The following is a 20,794-nucleotide window of genomic DNA, read 5'->3' as shown; positions in this document are numbered from 1 at the left end:
CAAACAGTATCATAGATGAATTTTAAATGCTGCTTCTTGTCAACAATCCCCAAACTGATTTATGAGATTTACATGAATTACTGTTCTTGGAAATAATAATAATAAAAAATAATGTGCTGTTTCTTGAGCATATAACAAAGGCCTTTGAAAAGATTTACTAAGAATCTTAAAATTAAGTACCTTGACTGAAATATAATTTAAGCTGAATGCAAAAGCAAAGCGCACAATTGTCCTTGGCACTCAGAAAAATAACTTATTATTCATTTTTTGTTTCTTGTTATACATTCTGAGAACACAGCAGTTTTATAAAGTATTTGCTGCAGTATCTGGAAGTGTCTGAAGGCATTCCTTAACCAGGAAAAACAAATATCTTCCAGCTAACACAATCTGCATACTATTGCTTTTATTACATCTCCCAGTTTGCATTTATCTGAGATCGGGTATTTCAAATGCATGCTTCCTTTCAAATAGAAAAGACAAACTGAAGAATTGGCCAAGTTAATTTTAGAACTTGTCATCTTTTATCAGATGATTAATGAAACTCCATCCTCTCTTCCATACTCATACATCATTTGTTCTTCAGTATTTTTCTGTCTTAAACTTCAGAGGTTTCCCACAGAAGTTGAAGATGCAGAGAAATGGAACTCAGGTGTCTCTTCTTTTCTTTTAAATTCTTTGCTTTGAAAGGTCAGTCTGCATTTCTACTGTCAAATTAACTTGATAATTGCAAAAAATCTCACAAATATGAAATAAAAAAGGAAAATCTTTTTGTTTTCGGCCCTTGAATTATTTTTATCTTACCTAACTAACCCCCTCTTTTATCAAGTTGCACTGCTGAGCAGCAGAAGCTAAATGCTGAGCCACCCATTCTGTTCTTATGGGCATCTTGGCATTTAGCTCGTGCTGCTCAGCAGCGCAGCTTAATGAAAAAGGGGCTAAATAATGGTGAATTCTGTTTTCTATATCTAATTACTCATGATTTCCCTTACCATATATAAATTATCAATTATTGGTCTATCAGCCCTTACTGCCCAGGCTCACAGTAGTTATTTCCATCCAAGTAACACATTCTAACCAGAGTAGGATTAACCAATAGGCCAAGTAGGCACATGCCTAGGGCCCGAAATGGTCATGGGGGCCCGATGAAGGAGGGCATCAACATTATTTTTTCCAAACGGCGATGGGCCCCTCCAGCATCGATCAGCAATGTGCCCCCCCCCCCCCGATTAGCAACGCGGGCCCCACCCCGATCGACGGAAAGTAAGACATGCAAACAATGCGGGTAAAAAAGGCAACGGGAACTGTAATTGTGCAAACGGTGCTACTTGCCCAAATCTTCCCTCTGACGCAGCTTCCTGTTTCTGCCTGGGCGCATGGTGGGGTGGGGCGGGGCAGGGGTCCCAGTATACTTGTGTGCCTAGGGGCCCTCGACGAATTAATCCTGCCCTGATTCTAACAAGCATTCTTTGTACTTTGAAGATGAAAGTACAAAGAATCTCGGTAAAGTGAAAGTAGTAGAATACAGAATTGATCTGCTGCCAGCAAACTTGATCAAATTGAGTTGACTGCTCATGACGACAACTGATTTACAGCTGATTTACTATATGCTATAGGGTTTCTCATTTTTAATTTGTAGCTGGTAATTAAACCACCCCTCCCCCCTTTTACAAAACTGCACAAGTTTTTAGCGCCAGCTGGTGCGCTGAATGCTCTGTGCTGCTCCGACACTCATAGGAACTCTATAACTGTCAGAGCAGCGCAGAGCATTCAGAGTGCCAAGCGTCGCTAAAAAACTCTTGTGCGGTTTTCTAAAAAAGGAATCTCGATGTAGGGATATTAGATCATCTATTGTTCTATTGTCCCTTGATACTTAGATTTTGGAAATCCATTTGGGGTCAAGTGAATGAAAATCCTGTGGCATTGACGTATGATACCGTGTTATTTGGCATGTTAATGAGGGCTAAAAGTCAAATATCTTCTCTTTATTATGACAGGGGTTGCCATACATGGAGGAGTGTGTGGCGTGGTGGTTGAAGCTACATCCTCCACACCCTGGGGTTGTGGGTTCATATCCCACGCTGCTCCTTGTGACCCTGGGCAAGTCACTTAATCCTCCATAGCCCCAGGTACGTTAGATAAATTGTGAGCCCACCGGGACAGATAGGGAAAATGCTTGAGTACCTGATTGTAAAACCGCTTAGATAACCTTGATAGGCGGTATATAAAATCCTAATAAACTTGAAACTTGATACAACTTATTTTGAGGAACTGGAAAAACTGGGATCAGTTAAATTATACTTTTTGGTTGGAATCTCTTTGCCATACTTTTAAAATGGAACGCATGATGGCCATACAATAGGGACATTATAGGAAATTTATGGATGTTTGGGAGCCATTGACAAAATTCTGTAAGGAGTGATTGTTGATTTTGCCCTTTGATCATGCACATCCTGGATGGGTGGGGAGATACTTTTAATTTGAGTGTAACTGTTAGTATGTAGAAAGGGGAGAACGATATATGTATTTGTTATAAAATATAATTTGATAGAATTGTAAGTGCTGTTAAGCGTAAAATGTCTGTACATTATGTTGCACTTACTTTTGGCTTTGAAATGAATAAAGATATTTAAAAAATGGAGGGGGTAAATAAGATGGAAAAGCTATAATATGAAGGACTTAATTCTACAAAATTTATCTCAGGTCACAGATACAGTGTGTGAGAATTGTGTATATAGTGCTCCCACAAGATTCGCGGGGGTTCCGTTCCAGGAACCCCCGCGGATCTCGGAAAAACCGTGAATACGGTTTTTCATGGGGGAGCCTGAAGAGGGCAGCAGGAGAGAAGCCGGAGCGTCGCAAGTGCAGGAAATCACTCACAGTACGCTCCGACCGCCTCTTCCTGCACGAAGTCGGGCCTTATCCAATCAGGAGCTGCTGTTTCACTACCGCATTTTCAAAAGTGAGGGATAGGCAAGTTTTTTAGGACTCCGGGGAACCTGTCTGACTCTAGTGATTGAAAACACAATATTGAAGCACCACTCCCCAGTGATAGCAATGTAGTTAAAGGACTCTTGCTCAGCCTAGAGGGAGCAGTGGTCTGAACCATCCAGTTAGTGGCCGTAGTGTCAGCCAGTGAAAGGGGAATAGGAAGTAATATCAGCATCTACACTACCTAGTATCCACCCATGTAGGGTTACCAGATTTTTGATGGAAATAACTACTGTGAGCCTAGGCAATAAGGGCTGATAGACCAATAACTGATCATTTATACAAGAAGAAGGAAATTATAATTAGATATAGAAAATGTAATTCACAGTTATTTAACCCCTCTTTCATTAAGCTGCGCTGCTGAGCAGCATGAGCCAATGGTCCATCTAGCCTAGTCTGCTGTTTCTAGTAGTGGCCAATCCAGGTCACAATACCAGGCAGAAACCCAAATAGTAACAACATTCATTGCTACTTATGCAAGGCAAGTAGTGGCTTCCTTCATATTTGTCTATGGACTTTTTCCTCTAAGAACTTGTCCAAACCTTTCTTAAAGCTATAGCTATGTTAACTGCTGTAACCACCTCCCCTGGCAATGAGTTCCACAGAGTAACTATTCTTTCAGTAAAAAAAAGATTTGTTTTAAAAGTATTTCCATGTAATTTCAATAATTGTCCCCTGTTTTTTGTACTTTTCGATAGGGTGAAAAATCAATTTACTATTACCCATTCTACGCCACTTAGGATTTTGAAGACCTCAGTCATATCCCCCTTAACTCTCTTTTCCATGCTAAAGAGCCCCAAACTCTTTAGTCTTTCCTCATATGAAAGGAGTTTCATCCCCTTAATCATTTTGGTCGCTCTTTGAACATTTTCTAATTCCACTATATCTTTTTTGAGATACTGCAGCCAAAACTTGTTTGCAATACTCAAAGGTGAGGAAGCACCATGGAGCAATACAGAGGCATTATAATATACTTGGCCTTATTTACCATCCCTTTCCTAATAATTCCTAGCAACCTGTTTGCTTTTTTTGCTGCAGCAGCAAGCTGGGCTTCCTGAGCAAGTTTTCAAATGAGACTAATTTATTCTATAGAAATGGATTCCCTTCCAATAGTGCAGCATTTCTCTCCTGCATCAGTGAAAACTATTTTCCAGTGCCTCTGCTCTGATTTATTTTTCCAAGATTCTATCTAGTTCCTTAGTTGAACTCAACAAAGACTGGATCTGAATAGACAACTATTCGATTTGACCAGAAATCAGTTATATCAGATAAGAAAGGTTTGGACAATTTCCTGGAGGAAAAGTCTATAGTCTGTTATTGAGAGACATGGGAGAAGCCACTGCTTGCTCTGGATCGGTAACATGGAATGTTGTTACTATTTGAGTTTTTCCCAGGTATTAGTGACCTGGATTGGCAATCGTGAAAACGGGCTACTGGGCTAGATGGACCATTAGTCTGACCCAGTAAGGCTATTCTTATGTTCTAACATCTGAAATTAATAAGTGCAGGCTTCAAGTCTTAAGTAAAATCTAGGTGTTTCCTTCCCACAGAAGAGACTAACCAGAACCTCTCTATTGCTCCTGACTCAAGATGAGTAATGTTGTGGACTGCAACCTTCAAATTTCTCATACTTTCCTATTGTGTTGACATCTTTTTCAGCAGTAGCTTCATCTCTCAAGCAGATGTTGCAATTCTGGTGCTGACCTTATCAAGAGGCATCCCACACACCTCTAGATCATTGGCAATTCTCCTTCCTCTGGTGCTAACCACAATGATTGATTAGCATCAACTCGTAACTCTGCTTTTTTTGCACCTGTTCCTAGTTTATGGAATTCTCTTCCAGTTGTGATTCGCTCTGAGCTTTCTTCTGTAAAATTCAGGTCAATGGTTAAGACACATCTCTTTGGCAACTATTTAGACTACAGTATATTAGACTCTAATTAATTTTTATTTAAATTTTAAATTTAAATTTTGGATTTTTTGCTTTTCTATATTTTAATGGCATTCCTTTCTCTTTCCTATTTATTTGTAAACTATGCTGCTGCTAAACTGAAGTGCGGTCAAAAATTTTAATAAACATAAATATTAAGCTCCAGGATGATCTCCTTCTACGTAACAGACAACATGGACATCCATTAGGCCCCACGGAAAGGAAATAGTGGAATCAGTAGAGCAAGAACAAACCTTACCCTGGACCTATTTTCTGTTGAGTAATTCTTTTGACCCACATTGGCCACCTTGGAGACAGGATGCTGGGTTCTATGAATCTTTGGTCTGACCCATTATAGCATCTCTTATGTTCTCATGATGATATACCTTAACTTTTATATTCTGGATTTTCTAGATCTTGCTAGATCAGGACAAGAAAGGAGGAAATTGTTCCTGGGACTATGCAAAGAATCTATGGCCTTAGATGTATCTTTTTATTCCTGAAAATGTATTTTTAAATTTCAGAGTATGAATTATATTTTCTTTGAGCCCACCCAGTTCAGATTTTCCACTGGTGCAAGAAATATTACTAGTACTGGTATATATGGCAGGTATGTAGGATGATATCTTGCGTTGGTGGATTGTAGTTAATCCCAAATAATGTCTCTGGTTTAGGATTCCTAATTTGTAATATATTGATTTGATTACTGTCTTTTTATTTTAAGGGCTCCTCTCCAGTTTATAGAGAACGTGTCTCTTCTTTTCTTTTTAAGTCTTTGCTTTGAAAGGTCAGTCTGCATTTCTACTGTCAAATTAACTTGATAATTGCAAAAATCTCACAAATATGAAATAAAAAAGGAAAATCTTTTTGTTTTCGGCCCTTTAATTATTTTTATCTTACCTAACTAACCCCCTCTTTTATCAAGTTGCACTGCTGAGCAGCACAAGCAAAATGCCGAGCCACCCATTCTGTTCTTATGGGCATCTTGGCATTTAGCTTGTGCTGCTCAGCAGCGCAGCTTAATGAAAAAGGGGCTAAATAATGGTGAATTCTGTTTTCTATATCAAATTACTTATGAGTTCCCTTACCATATATAAATTATCAATTATTGATCTATAAGCCCTTACTGCCCAGGCTCACAGTAGTTATTTCCGTCCAAGTAACACATTCTAACAAGCATTCTTTGTACTTTGAAGATGAAAGTACAAAGAATTTCAGTAAAGTGAAAGTAGTAGAATATAAAATTGATCTGCTGCCAGCCAAACTTGATCAAATTGAGTTGCCTGCTCATGATGACAACATATAAGGTCATAGAACAGAGCACACAAAAAAGAGAGAAACAAAAATGGAGATTATAAACACTCTTTAAAATACAGATCTCAATTGATACTGATGTGTGGTGGATGGATGTAGCAAATGTAGTGAGAACTAGTTTCCTGTGCCCTTTTTCACAACAGTTCAGAGTTTTTACCACCTGTATCAGAGAATTAGATCTCAGACATGCTGGTTATGGCATATTTGAAGCTCAGCAAAACCTTTGACTCTTTTAAAACCAATAGGAGGAAATATTTTTTTTTTCACTCAGAGAATAGTTAAGCTCTGGAATGCATTGCCAGAGAATGTATTGAGAGTGGTTAATGTAGCTGGTTTTAAAAAAGGGTTGAACAAGTTCCTGGAGGAAAAATCCATAGTCTGCTTGCCCCGAATCGGTGGCATGGAATGCTTCTACTATTTGAGTCTCCCAATATTAGTCACCATGATCAAGACATATTCAAAGTGGGTATTTCATGGGCATAACGTAGGCATGACATGGGTGGCATTACGGGATGTGTATCTTGCCGAGATTATGAATAGCAAAATGATTTGTTTGGGTGTCCCAAAACACACCCAGATTTAGATCTGCTTTTTAAAAAAAACTTTATTAAATTTTCAATGCTAATACAAAGTGCATAAAATTAATAATCAGAATCAGCACTTACAATCAATCAATAACAATACAAAATGAATTACCCCCCTTCCCCCCAGTTCATCCAAACCAGGAATAAAAAAAAAGTACTGGATGTCCTCCACAGCTGCTGTCAGGTCCTGCACAATCCCCAGTTGGGACCAGATGTTCTCACTGGATACCCTCTTCCTGCAGCTGGAGCATCCGCTCACTCAGCTACTCAGTGACCTGGTGAAGCTGCTGCTCAGCCTGCTTTCTCTGGGCCTCCAACCCCTGGCACAGGAGCTACATCTTCTGCTGCCTATAGTTCTGGGCCAAGCAGAGAAGCTGCAGTGTCTGTAAGTGGGGTCCTCTAAGTGCAGGATGGGCACCTTCACTGGCCTCATCCTGGGCCTGGCCGTGATTTGAGAATTCCAAGGGGGAGGAAAAAGGTGCATCTCCAGCTGCTCTAGTGCATCCCCATGCCACCTACAGCCTCCTCCTCAGCTGGTTCTCCACTGAGATCCTGGTCTGTGTCTGTCTCTGGCTTACCTCCCACTGCTGGGGGATTGTCATCCTCCTCATCCTCTGCCTCTAGGTGAGCCTGTGGGTGTGCTGCCTGCAGGCTATTGTTTTCAAGCTCCAGTTCTGAGTAGTCAGCTGTAGAGGGAAAGTGGAAATGTGTTTGTTGGTCATCTATCCTGGCAAAGGTCATCAGCATTCCTGTTCTTGCCCCTCCAAGTCCCTTTTTAGACCTCAGCTGATGAGCAGTGCCAGTGTCACACAACCGAAGGATGTCTGCCCCTACATGCATGCCTGTCAGAGCTAAATGCGAAGGTACACTGTGTTCCTCAGATGCCAAGGTGCCTGGCAGCAACACAAGGTAAGGACAGATAGGATTGTTGTTGGAGAATAGGGACCACAGAGGTGAGGATTAAAGATGTGCACACTGTTTGCTGAGGGGAGAAAGGTGTTGGCCAATGAGAGGTATAGGGGCACTGCAGTTGCCCAACCTTGGGGCCATGCAGCTGCCACACACTCCTACTCTCTGTTGCACACCTGAGCTATATGCCCTGCTATACTCCTACTCAGGATGTACCCTGGCCTGATGTCCTAACCCCTTCTCCACCCACCTAGGTAACCTGGTCATCACAAGTGCCCTGGAAATGAAGACCCTCCCCACCCCCCACCCTTTTCCCTGGCTGGAGGAGAGGGTGCACCAGAGGGAACACACAGCACAGCTTTTATCCCCCAAATGTACCTGACTCCTCTGCTGCAGCTGATGTGTCCTGGCTGCCCAGCCCATGGATGCCTGCCTGGGGGAGGAGGCTGTAGACCACTTTCCTCTAATGAGGTGAGGTCTGATGTATTAGCCCATGGATGCCTGTCCCCAGCCTCTTGGTGAACATCTTGCTTCAGCTGCCTCCATTTGTACTTGCAGTCCTCAGTTTCCATGTTGTTATGGTGGACTGCACTGAGACACTTACAAATGGTAACCCACTCTTTGTCCGCTGCGGAACCTGGGCTCCCTCCAATTATTCCGCAAGCAACTGAAAACCTGGCTTTTCGCTAAAATGTAATTCTATCCCCCCTTACTCTTCTATATATAAGTTCATGTAAACCTTTTATTTCCCTTCTCTTCCTATATTTTAAGTTCTTGTAAACCGTGCCGAGCTCCACATCCGTGGAGATGATGCGGTATATAAACTTAAGGTTTAGTTTAGTTTAGTCCTTAAGAGTAAGCACTGAAGCCTTTGGCCCTGAAGGAGCAAACAGTCACGTGTGGCATGCCTGGATCTCCTGTGCCAGCAGCAAAATCTCTGCATCAGAAAAATTAACCCTGCAGCTGGAAGTCTGAGGCTTTTTCTTTAGGGCAATCTCCAATGAAGCTTAGAAAGGTTAGAAAATCCCCTACAGGGTGTTTATCGAGACTTCACTGGATGGCTCAGCCACAGGTATTTGGATGTTTGGGAGATAGATGTCTATTCTTTCGATTATGGACCAATCAGCAAAACATCTCCCCAGGATCCTGCCTCTTAGTCGCTATTTTCAAATCTTATGTGTACCTAAATGTTTACACAATGGGAGAGGCCATCAGAGCTTGCAATCTTCCATACTGACTATTTAACTCTCCATTCTGTTCCCAGTAAGAAACTAATCTGTCTTTATAGTGCAATTTGTCTAGTAGTCCTGAATGCCAGTGATATATACCAAAGCAGTCCACTGAGTCTAGGGCAGAACTACTGAACCTGCCTTTAATACTAAGGACCCAAAAGCAGCATCCTCCCTAACTGTATAGAACGTGGTAAAGGTATGAAGAGTAGACCACCCAAGCCTCTGCTCGTAAGGTAGCCACACCTCTGGTGGAACGTGCCTTCAATGCAATCGGCGGTTGCTTACCACAGCCCACATAAGTGGAGGAAATCTAAATTTCATACAAGCCTCGACTAGCAACCAATGCAATTCATGAAAAAAAGGGGTGACATGATCAAACTTTTTCAAATTAAAGATCAGTCGAACAGCATCATTCTGAATAATGTACAATGTACATAGATACAACTCAGCAGGGACTCCTCGAAGGTCCTCCTGGGCTCCGCAGCATTCACACGCTTGCATTTGCCAGATCTCCTTTGGAGGGCTCTGGAAAGGGCTTCTTCCCCTTGGATCAAACCTCCTGTGGATTGCCAACCCAGGAGGCCTCAGAGGAGGCTGAGCACAAGGTTCCTGCCCCTCTTCCACGTGCCTGGTGGCACATGGACATTCCTTGACTGACCATCCAGCACAAACCTGGCATGATACAGGGGAAGAAAGGCCTAAAGTGTCCATCCCTATCAATTTTAAGCAAAATTGAGGGGTTTTGAGACAGAAGCTTGAGAAAAAGTTTAAAATACAAGGAAAATACATACATGGCTAATTAATGGATACATGTAGTACTGATTAGTAACATAACTTGCAAATCTTGCTAACTACCCATCATTAATGAGTGATATCCTCTGGTACCTCCTGTTCTGGAAGAGAGTAAATGTTCCTAGCAGCTGTATCTGGGACAGTAAATCACTACACTCAGCAAAAGCATGTGTTCAGTAATGTCCTTTTAGACTCCCCTTCTGTAGGTTAATGAGCTTCAATGAGAAACTCTGAATGCTGGCCTCTGTACTCCCCCCATATTCCTCATTTGTAACAACACTGCCTATCCGCAACTGTACAATTCATAACAGCAGAAAACAGGTTTATAATTTCCTTCAAGAGAGAGGGAAAGATACTGGACCACAAGGGGAGGGGTAAGAAAGAATATATGCCAGCTAATGTTGGGGGGGCATGCTGAACATGGGGAAGATGCTGGGATATCACCTTTCTGTCATACAACCAAAGCGATTTACATATTACATTACATTAGAGATTTCTATTCCGCCATTACCTTGCAGTTCAAGGCGGATTACAAAAGAGATAAAAAACGGAGGGTTACAACGGAAGAACATTTGTCCTTTCTAGAGAGGTAAAGAGTAGGTTATGTAGTTTCTGTGTGGCGGGAAGAGGGAGGGGGGAAGGATGGTAAGTTTGAAGTTAGGGCTGTTTCAGGATTTTCTTGAAGAATGTAGTTTTTATTTCTTTTCTGAAGTTATGGCTGTTTCAGGAATTTCTTGAAGGTATGAAGGTATTTTGTCTGCCCCTACTGGGCTCACAATCTCTTTTTGTACCTCCAGCAATGAAGGATTGTGATTTGCTCAGTCACAAAGAGCTGCAGTGAGAATCATCAAACTGTTTCCCTGGTTCTCAAACCCATTGCATTAACTAATAGGCAAGCTGGTTGCCTCTTGCAGATGGTAGGGAGGGGGAAGTGGATTAGGAGCTAATAATGCAAGGGCTAGGGGCTGATAGGACACGAGAAGATGGAAAGGGACACACGCTAGCAAGAGGCTAATTCTAGAAGCAGGTAGGGCTGGAAGAAAAAGCATCAATATATCACAAGGCTGAGGATGGATGAAAGGACAGATGGCTAAGAAATAGGGATGGGATAAAGTAGCTTGGAGGGCTGACAAACAGGCAGATGATACAAGGGCTGGGGATGGAAGAAGGGAACTGATGTTGGGTGACTAAGCAAGAAAGGTACTGGAAGAAATGAGCATTATCAAATCGTGAAGATGGAGGAACGAGGAATGAATACAAGGGTTAAGGTGGATGAAATGCAGTGCACGTGGATATTTGAAAAGGTAGACGGATGCTGGATAAAGGGAAAAGAGGCAGAAGACGGGCTATAAATTCTGGAAATGCAGGCAGCAATTCTCGCAGGGCTGAAAGTTCAACAGGGTTACAAGATTCAGCTGAACCCTCAATATAGGCACTAGCTCTACGGGTGCCATTAAACTTTTTCACTGTATCCAGGAAAGGCAGGTCAAATTATGAATTGAGTTTATTGAACCCAATTGTTAAAAAAAAAAGTAAGTACCATAAGTGCCTAACAATGCTTAACCTTCACCTTCCTCAACTACACGCAAAACACACATGCGCCAAAGTTTTAACCCCGCCCACGGCTCCTTTATATGAATGCAAAGGTCAAAGCTCAGGCCGAACAAGTGACTTCAGGGATTTGTAGTTCAAATTTTCCAGAAACGCGCACTCCGAGTACCAGATTTCGCGGTTGGAACTCAAACTCCCGTGATCCTTTGAGGGAAGTTGCACCCTGCCTGCCGGATCCGGAAGTAGTGAGAGATTCTGCTGATCGCACGTTGATCGGTGCCGTCATGTTCTCCCAGGCTGTGCGTAGGTTCGCTACTTCTGCTCTCCGCAGGACCCACTATGAGGAGGGACCGGGCAAGGTAAGTGAGGCGGGAAGCCGCGGCTTGTCGATATGGCTAGCTCTAAGATCAGTGTCTCATCGGGCATTTTGTTTCTTGAGTTAGGTCTGGCCTATGGTTCCTTTCTCCTTGAAGTCTCCTTCTAGCAGACTCGCGAATCCTTTTGTAGCTACGGCACATAATAGTTTCTTTTCCGTAGGAGCAAAGCCTTTGAGTTTTGGGTTTTTTTAAATCGAGGAGACGAAATTAGGAAATCTCCGTTAGTGGATTTGGTATACACTACAGTTATTGTATCGGTTACACTCAAGGTGAAGAAATCGTGCTAAGTTTAAGCACGTAGGAAAAGCTTCAGGAGAATGAGAATGGTCATAACTGCCATTTTGTCATTATAAATTTTATTTTGTTTTTGTATGGTCATAGTTGTATGCGGAGTAAGGTGGGGGAGGGTTTTTATTTTCATGGCTGAAATTGTAGTCGAATTCTTGAGCTCAGTAAATTTGTTTGAAGTTGTTATTAGCCTTTGCTGTTAATACAAAAGTACTGTAATCTTGCAGGAGTGATATTTTTCTAAACTGTATGTTGAGTGTGTGTAGAACATGATATTTTCCACACATACTTTAAACCTCGTTTTACTCAAAATTGTAGATTTACAAGATTATGGTACTTTTGTGTTAACAATGTGTGTTTTTATATGCTGTTTATAATTTTAGTTTGTCACTTAAATAAAAAAAAAATACTGGCAATGTTAACCCAGTGGGCACTTTAGCATATCCAGGGCTGAAAACAGTCTTTAACTGAGTTAACACCCCAAGTTGATTTGAAATAAAGCTGTCTTTTATGAAGCAGTTCTTAAACTTTGCATGATACACATGATGTGAACATTTCAGTATGAGTAAATCAATGATACTGTAAACGCTTGCTGATGTACCACATGCAAAATCAGACAGATGAATTACCTGGAAAGATTTGTTGCTTCTATCTTAATATTTTAAAAATTGTTCTAAATTATTCTTTAGCGACATACCAGGACAGTACAAAATCTGTGGTTTATATCCAGAGAGAAAGACAGTAATTTTGAGGATGCACCCGCAAAATGCCCAGCATTCTTCTCTCCTGTGGATGGTGAAGCACACCGTGCAGTTCCATGAGCTCCTCTGCCGATGGAACTGGTTAGAATAGAGTTGAACTTGCTCTTTGCACAGAAGGAAAAAGAGAGAATATTTGGAGGATTCCATGTCTCTTTCTTTTTACTCTGCCTTTTTCTCCTGATGGGGATCTCTTTGGGTTGAGGTGCCTGTGAAGAGTGAGAGATGATTTTCACCCTCTTCCAGCAGTGAATCTGGAAAATGGTTAAAAGGATCGGTGGCATAGGTTAAGACTGCAAACCAGGCATGGATTTTATTTAAAAATACCATTGTGGAAGCCCACAATATATTCCATGTATTAACAGAGGTGGAAAGAAGAGAAAATGAGAGCCAGTACTGTTAAAAGGTGATGTGAAAGAGGCTATTAGAGCCAACAAAACATCCTTTAAAGAATGGAAAAAGGATCCAAAGGAAGAAAATAAGAGGAGATATAAGCAGTGGCAAGTTAGATGCAAAGCATTGATAAAGAAAGCTAAAAAAAAGAATATGAAGAGAGACTTGCCAAAGAGACAGAATCTCATAGTAACAATTTTTTTAGGTATATCAGAAGCAGAAAACCTGTGAGGGAATCCATGGGACCATTCGATGATCAAGGAGCAAAAGATGCGCTCAGGGAGAATAAGGCCATAGTGGAGAGACTGATTGGTTGAAAGCTTTGTTTTGTTTTTTTATGGAACAAGAGATCTAATTGAACTGGAAATGGTTTTCAAGAGCTGATGTGGAGGAACTGAAAGAAATCTCTGTGAACCTGGAAGACGTACTATGTTGGACAAGTTAAAAGAGTGATAAACATGAAATTGCTTATATGATGTTAGTGATCTGTAACCTGTCACTAAAATTGTAGTACCTGAAGATTGGAGGGTGGCCAATGTTATGCCAATTTTTAAAAAGGATTCCAGGGGAGATCTGGGAAATTAAACCGGTAAGCCTGACTTGTGGTACACACAGACAAAATGGGACAGAGTCAGCATGGGTTCAGCCTAGGGAGGTCTTCTTGCCTCACCAATTTGCTTGACGTCTTTGAAGGTATGAATAAACCTGGGGAGGTGAGCCGGTTGATGTAGTATATCTAGATTTTCAAAAAGCTTTTGACAGTTTCTCAGGAAAGACTCGATTCCTGAGAAAATTAAAGAGTCATGGGATAGAAGCAATTTTCTGTCTTGGATTAGGAATTGGGTATTGGACAGAAAACGGTTAAATGGCAATTTTTACAGTAGAGGAGGGTAAATAGTGAAGTGCTGTATTTATAAAATATATCTATAAATGATCTGGAAATTGGATCAAGTGAGGTGATCACATTTACAAATGATACAAGACTACTCAAAAGTTCTCAAAATACATGAGGACTGTGAAAAATAGTAAGAAGACTTTAGGAAACTAGAAGTCTGGGCATTCAAATGACAGAAGAAATTTAATGTGGTCAAATGAAATCAAAATCACAAAAGTGGGATGGGGCAATGGTCTTTCCAAATATAGAGAAGCCAAAAGGATTCAATACAGTTAGTCCAGCCACAAAGATGAAGACCCAACATAGCACTGGGTTCTTCTTCTTTATTCCAGGGCTCTCCTACCCAGCAAATAAAATATTAAGTTATTTTAATGTTAAAAAAATTACCTATGTGATTTCTCTAATATATCTTATTTTGATATTTAGAATATTCCATTCTCAGTGGAAAACAAATGGCGATTATTGGCATTGATGACTGCATTCTTTGGGAGTGGATTTGCCTTGCCCTTTCTTATTGTCCGACATCAGCTGTTGAAAAAATGATTGAGGCAAGTTAAAATATTTATTATAATTGGGTATTTCATTTAGCTTAGGGAATCTGAGGCAGGTTTGCTAATACCATGAAACTGTTTTAAGAGTAATGTTTTGATCTCTTGATTTTGGTTTAGAATTAGAAGCTATTCTCGCAGTCTTCTGATACCTTTTAAACTAAGCTAAACCTTAAATTTATAGACCGGTTCATCTTCATAAAAATGAAGCTCAACTCGTTTAACAATTATAAGGTGAACCAATAATAATGAGATATAAATTGAAAGATAAGGAGAGAAAAGTAAAAATGAACCAAAAGAAAAAAAGTAACAATAAAGAAGAGTTAAACAGAACGAGTTGTATTTCTGATTACCCTTCCTTATCCTTGCTATCACTCTCTGTGCTGTAGGAAAAGGGGTTAGGGATATAACAGCACCCTTCTCTACAAGTGGCTAGTGTGGTTGAAGTTGGAAAGAGAAAGCAGGCTAGCAGTAGTCAGTGTTATCACACTCCTAGAAGAATTAGGATGTGTTGTTAACTAGGCCAAGAGCAGATTACTTCTAGTTCAGTACCCTAGAATATCTGTACATGGTTTTCAATTCTTGATAGACCACAGTTTTTCTTTCTGACACAGAGAAGCTCCAGGCACAGATGCTGGGATTTTAGACCTGCCTATTCCATCCTCCCAGGATTATATGCAGCAACTATGATTTATAGAGATGATCCTCCTAACCAATTGGTTCCTGAGGCATGAGGACTACAATGAGAGGATTCATCTATTGAAGGCCACTAGGCTGAGCCTGCAGTGGTGACTCCAGAGAGCCAGTTTGCAGAATTGTAATGTTTTGATATTTTTCAGATCATTCTTCAAGGAAAAGTGTGGAACTCTGAGCTGTCATGAAGTTCCTATTCCTGCAGAAGAAAACTCCAAAGGAAATCCATGAATGTATGATGCAAACATTGAATGACAAATGTCCATCATACTCCACAGTGAAGTGGTGTGCAAACTTTTAGCATGGAGTTTGAAACCTGAAGATGCATCATGGCCCGGAAGGAGGCCTCAAACGGTGTCAACTCCTGAAACTGTTGACCCTGTCCATGACCTGATTTTGGCACATTGGCGAATATCGGCTAAAACAATTGCTAAGACACTAAAGATATCCAGGGAATGTGTTGGGTATGTAGAAGCTGCCAACCAAATGGGTGCCCAAATGTTTGAATGCTGACAAGAAATGACATCGAGTGGATACTTCCAAGTTGATTTTGCAGCATTTTCAGCAAACTGTGCCAACGTTTTGGAATGACTAGTTACTGTTGATGAAATATGATTACACCACTATGATCCTGAGATAAAGCAATAGTCCATGCAATGGTGGCACTCAGGTTCTCCAAGGTCAAGAAAAATCAGGACCCAGAAGTCAGGAGGAAGGTCATGGCCACAGTATTTTGGGATCAGGAAGGTGTTGCTACCTTCTAAGGGCCCAAACAGTTAATGCAAAATACTACTGTAACTTGCTGTGTGCCGATTAAAGGAGGCATTGAAAGGAGAAGGGAAGCTTTGGAAAGGAGTTCTGTTTATGCAAGACAGTGCACCTGCTCAAGAGGCTGGCAAAGTGATGGATATTTTAATGTAATTGGGGTTTTAGTGCATAGACCATCCACCCTACTCGCCAGATCTTGCTCTATCTATTTTCCATTTCCAAACCTTAAGAGTTTTGAGTGATTCGGAGATGATTGCATCAGCAGCGCAACATTTCAGTGACCAGACATCAGAGTATTTTTTTAGAAGGGTTACAGAAACTTCAGACGCAGTGTGCCAAGTGTGATGACCTTAGGGGTGAATATGTGGAACAACTTGTAATTTTCATAGTTCCACATCATTCCCTTATTGGTTGGGCTGAAAACTTTTTAGCAACCCCTTATAACTGTATGTTTTTCTTCAAGCCCTTAATAGGGTACTACAGTAATTCTTAGTTAACCAAGATGCCCCTGGAATGGGGGTCTGAAGAAGTTAGAAGTAGTGGAGCTGCTTTTGTTTCCTTGAGTCGGGCCATGAACTGATAGATATAGAAGACCCATTTTCATATTTGCTAATGGCCTGGTTCTTGAAAGAGTAAGACTAAATAAGTTGGTGATGGTCTCCCCAGTGATTGAAAGCTGGAAGGTTTTTTTCCACCTTGGCATATGATAGGATCAGAAGGATTTTTTACACCTGAGGTAGGGAGAGGCATATTTTCCCAAGGAGCATTCAGATCCTGGCCATTTTAGACTTTTCTGCAGCCTGGTCTTGAGAGGGATCTGGCATTTAACTCCATTGTAGTACACTGCAACATCTTTTTATAGGGGTGCCATACCAGGAGTCTCCCTGTTAACATACAAGCAATTGGTGAGTTTGCTGAGGGTACCATGTATATTGGGCCATCTCTTGAGGACTTGAATTTGATCTTGGAATCCCTCAAGGCAGTGTGTCTGGAGGATATTGACTAGAGTTGTGCGGGGACAGAAATCCCATCCTACTCGTCCCCACTGGAATCCCCACTGTCCCCGCCCAGCCCCCCTTAAAAGTTACCTGTCTCCATAAAAAGCAGCAATTACTTCTGACAGTTTAGATTTTTTTTAAAGTCTTAGTTTATTTAAACCAACAATAAAATACAATATAAACAAATAACAGTAAACAGAAATAAGAGATGCACATATCACCGGAAAGAATTAAAACATATTAGGTCATATGACTGTAGGGTTGACCATTTCTTGTTAAAAGAAATAAAAGAGTTGGGTGTTTTGGCAAAATAAAGCTCATATCTGTAGAGCAAACAAACCTGGTTCCTCCATCTGGCATAGGTAACTTTGAGAGGTCCTTCCAAGATCCACAAATAGTTTTTAATACAGCAATGAGTAAAGAATCAAACAATACAGCAGGGGTGTCAAAGTCCCTCTTTGAGGGCCGCAATCCAGTTGGGTTTTCAGGATTTCCCCAATGTATAGGCATGAGATCTGTTAGCATACAATGAAAGCAGTGCATGCAAATAGATCTCATGCCTATTCATTGGGGAAATCCTGAAAACCCAACTGGATTGCGGCCCTCGAGGAGGGACTTTGATACCCATGCAATACAGCATCAAAATAATTTAAAGCAAAATTGAGAGAGGCACTTTTCAGGACAATGATTGCATAAGAAAAATGTACCAAAACTGAACTGGAAACCCGAAAACAAACTCAGCAAGTACTTCATTTTGTACTAAACACAATTGGTGGCATAATCATAAGAGGGGGCTGGGCCTCCCACTTTGAGCTTAGCCCCCCCCCCCTCAAAATGAACATCTCCCTTGCTGTAGCTGGTGGGACATTTTGTTTTTCCATCATCTTGGTCCATGTTTCTGCTTTTGTCTATTTTCTACCAATTCACTTTCCAGTCCTCGGGGATCCTGGTTCCATCCCCGCAGGAGTCCTGTGAGCCTGGGGGGGGGGGGGGGGAGGATCCCTGCGAGATTCTCGCAATCCCCGTGCAGACCTCTATTCCAGACCTTCTGTTTTAGAGAACTATGTATAATAATAGATTTAGTGTGTGCATAGTGCCATGCTTCTTGCTACAGATAGTTTCACTTTTTTTCTCAACAAGTTAAGCTGCCTAGTCCTGTGAGGTACAAGCAAACAAGCAGGGTGCTACATCTGGACTGTCTTCTGGGAGACCAATAAGCTTTTTTTTGTCGTCTTTGGCAATTCCTGCCTGAAGAGATGAGATCTTCATAAGCAGTCTTTTTCACACGGATTACAAGATCATCATAGTGACATATGGATGTAGAGCTCTGAAGGACTTGAAAATGCATTCAAACTGGATGGAGTATAATTTGGTTCCACCAAAAGATACCTGCAGGTTGCATGACTTGCTAAAAAGGAACATGTAAATATGAGTGCAAATATTGTACAGTAGGCAATAATAGATCCAAGGGCTTAGATATGGAGACAGTTTGCTAAAAGAATACTGATAGCTACCTGCTGCACATAGATGAAACGGAGCTGTGCTGGAGGAGAGGGTTTATTTCCATTCATCTTGATTTGGGGCAGGATGTACAAAGCTCTGGACATCTTGACGACAAAAGCCAGGTTGAGAGCGATTTCCTATTGCTGGGCTGTGAATAACTGGGCACATTAGCGCACCTTTTAAATTTGTGTGTTAACATATGGATTATATAGTAAATGACAACAGATAAAAGACAAGAACATTCAGTCTGCCCAACAGTCACACACACTATTAATTCATGATTAAATTGTCTGTCTTTGACATTTTCTGGGATATAGGCTGTAGAAGTTCACCCAGTACTGTCCTTAGATTCCAACTACTACTGGAGTTCCAACTACTGTTGAAGCCTACTCCACTGATTCAAACCATCTTGTCATATGCAGGACACAGACCATAAAAATCTGCCAAGCACTGTATTCACGTTTCAAATTACACTGGACAGCAAACATACCTTTTGAAAGAGTTATTTTTGAGTTGTCTGTTCCAGTGATGATTTTCAGTTTAATAATGATGTGGTTGTGTTATCATTTAGAAGCATGAAATAAGATGGCCTAAAACAATGCAGCTTCTTCAGTCTGCCCATTCACACCACTTGTTCAGCTCTCCAATTCCTTTCTCTTTTTGTGATCCTCTGTTCTTGTCCCATTCTTTCTTGAAGTCAAATAACTGACCTTGATGTCTTATCATCTATACTTGGAGGCTGTTCCACACATTCACCACTTTTTGTGTAAAGAAATATTTTCTTAGATTACTTCTGAGTCTGTGGGGTAGTTTGTTTTGTGAAAACTCAACATGACCTTCTGCTTTGAAGAATATATTTAGTAACAAAATATTTTGCTTTCATTGGTGCATATGATGTGGAAATAACAGTATGAAAAACCATGATACTGTAAACGCTTTCTGATGCGCCATTAATGATTTAGTGATTTTTAACACGTGAGGTTTAATTGAAAGAGAATTTAACAAATGTGCACAGATGTGTTTTATAAGCATGACTCATTATATGTTGTTGTTTTTTTTTTTGACAGATTATGCGATAAAACATTTTCCCTTACAATGTTCTGGGTTTATGAAGAGGATTCAGATCTATTGGACTTGTTTGTCACACTGGATGTGTTTGTAAATAAAATGAATCCGTAACTCTTACGACTCTGGAATTTTATTATTTATTTATTTTTTAAACCTTATACTGCTTATGACTTTTTACCACATTTTCATTATTAAAAGTAGTATTTATTTAAAAGACTTATAGCCCGCTGCATGCACAGTACTGCACAGGTTACATACGATAAAATTATTAGCATTAATAAACTATTGTATTTTTCGTTCCATAAGACGCACTTTTTTCCCCCAAAAAAGTGGGTGGAAATAAGGGTGCGGTCTTTTGGAGCAAATATAACACACACACACCCTGGTACCTTTTTTTAAATCTCAGCAGTCCAGCGTTCCTGCCCTTCTCTCGCTCTGCCTCCTGATCTCTTGCGGCACAAGGCAGGCGCGAGCTTTCTCCATTGGCTGTCATTAGACCATCAGGGGGAACAAGGTACAGGGCAGGGCGGTGGGACAGGGTACAATAGAATTTTTTTTTCTTGGTTTTTCCTCCTCTATAGCTAGGTGTATCTTATGGTCAGGTGTGTCTTATAGAGTGAAAAATACAGTAATTAAAACCATTTGTATACCACCCTTAACTGTAAGGTTGTTGAGGTATATAAAAGTAAGTTAAGAACATATCAGGTCCCTAATATTAGTTTTTATACTCCAAACAGAATCATATAAAAACTACTTAACCTAAGAATAGCCTTACTGGGTCAGACCAAAGGTCCATCAAACTCAGTAGCCTGTTCTCACAGTGGCCAATTCAGGTCACTAGTACCTGGCCAAAACCCAAAGAGTAGCAACATTCCATGCTACTGATCCAGTATATCTTATATAGTGAATCTTGATATACTATTTTAAAGATTGTCATGGGATTATGAGAGAAATTGGAAGTGAATATTGTGTTAGGCATGTTCTCTTAGGTTAACTTTATTCCCACATTTAAGATCTTAGACCATTCCAGTTGACCTATCCATCTTTCTAGCATTTCCCTTTTGTGTCTTGTCTCACCCCATATCCAACTTCCCTTCATCCAGTACCCCACCCTGTGATCTGGCATCTCACATAGTTGAATATTAATAACAAAGCAACTGATGGAGCTGGGTCATCTGGTTCTGTCTTCTCGCATGTTTTCTACC

At 40.7% G+C, this 20,794-nt stretch overlaps 1 protein-coding gene and 2 non-coding genes across 3 annotated transcripts; all 3 read left to right on the top strand.

Moving 5' to 3' along the window:
- Window positions 1–11,485: 11,485 nt before the first annotated feature.
- Window positions 11,486–19,706, top strand: LOC117349326 (cytochrome c oxidase subunit 7C, mitochondrial). Its single transcript, XM_033922681.1, has 3 exons — window positions 11,486–11,659; window positions 14,438–14,559; window positions 19,589–19,706. Exons 1-2 carry the CDS (start codon window positions 11,585–11,587, stop codon window positions 14,552–14,554), a joined length of 192 nt encoding a protein of 63 aa, XP_033778572.1. The 5' UTR covers window positions 11,486–11,584; the 3' UTR covers window positions 14,555–14,559; window positions 19,589–19,706.
- Window positions 12,502–12,565, top strand: LOC117352833. Its single transcript, XR_004537885.1, has one exon. It is a non-coding gene; the product is annotated as a small nucleolar RNA Z39 (small nucleolar RNA).
- LOC117352834 lies at window positions 19,407–19,468 on the top strand. The gene has a single exon (XR_004537886.1). It is a non-coding gene; the product is annotated as a small nucleolar RNA Z39 (small nucleolar RNA).
- Window positions 19,707–20,794: the final 1,088 nt, after the last annotated feature.

Source organism: Geotrypetes seraphini, chromosome 1, assembly GCF_902459505.1.
Source record: "Geotrypetes seraphini chromosome 1, aGeoSer1.1, whole genome shotgun sequence".
In the NCBI taxonomy this organism is placed as follows: domain Eukaryota; kingdom Metazoa; phylum Chordata; class Amphibia; order Gymnophiona; family Dermophiidae; genus Geotrypetes; species Geotrypetes seraphini.
The sequence above is the reverse complement of the archived record's forward strand: the minus strand, read 5'-3'. Positions and strand labels throughout refer to the sequence as shown.

Bases quoted from the DNA above. Each gene is read 5' to 3' on its own strand.
- LOC117349326 (XM_033922681.1), top strand. From the start codon at position 11,585: ATGTTCTCCCAGGCTGTGCGTAGGTTCGCTACTTCTGCTCTCCGCAGG. The intron at 11,660-14,437 runs GTAAGTGAGGCG...TTTGATATTTAG, and splicing joins ATGAGGAGGGACCGGGCAAG to AATATTCCATTCTCAGTGGA.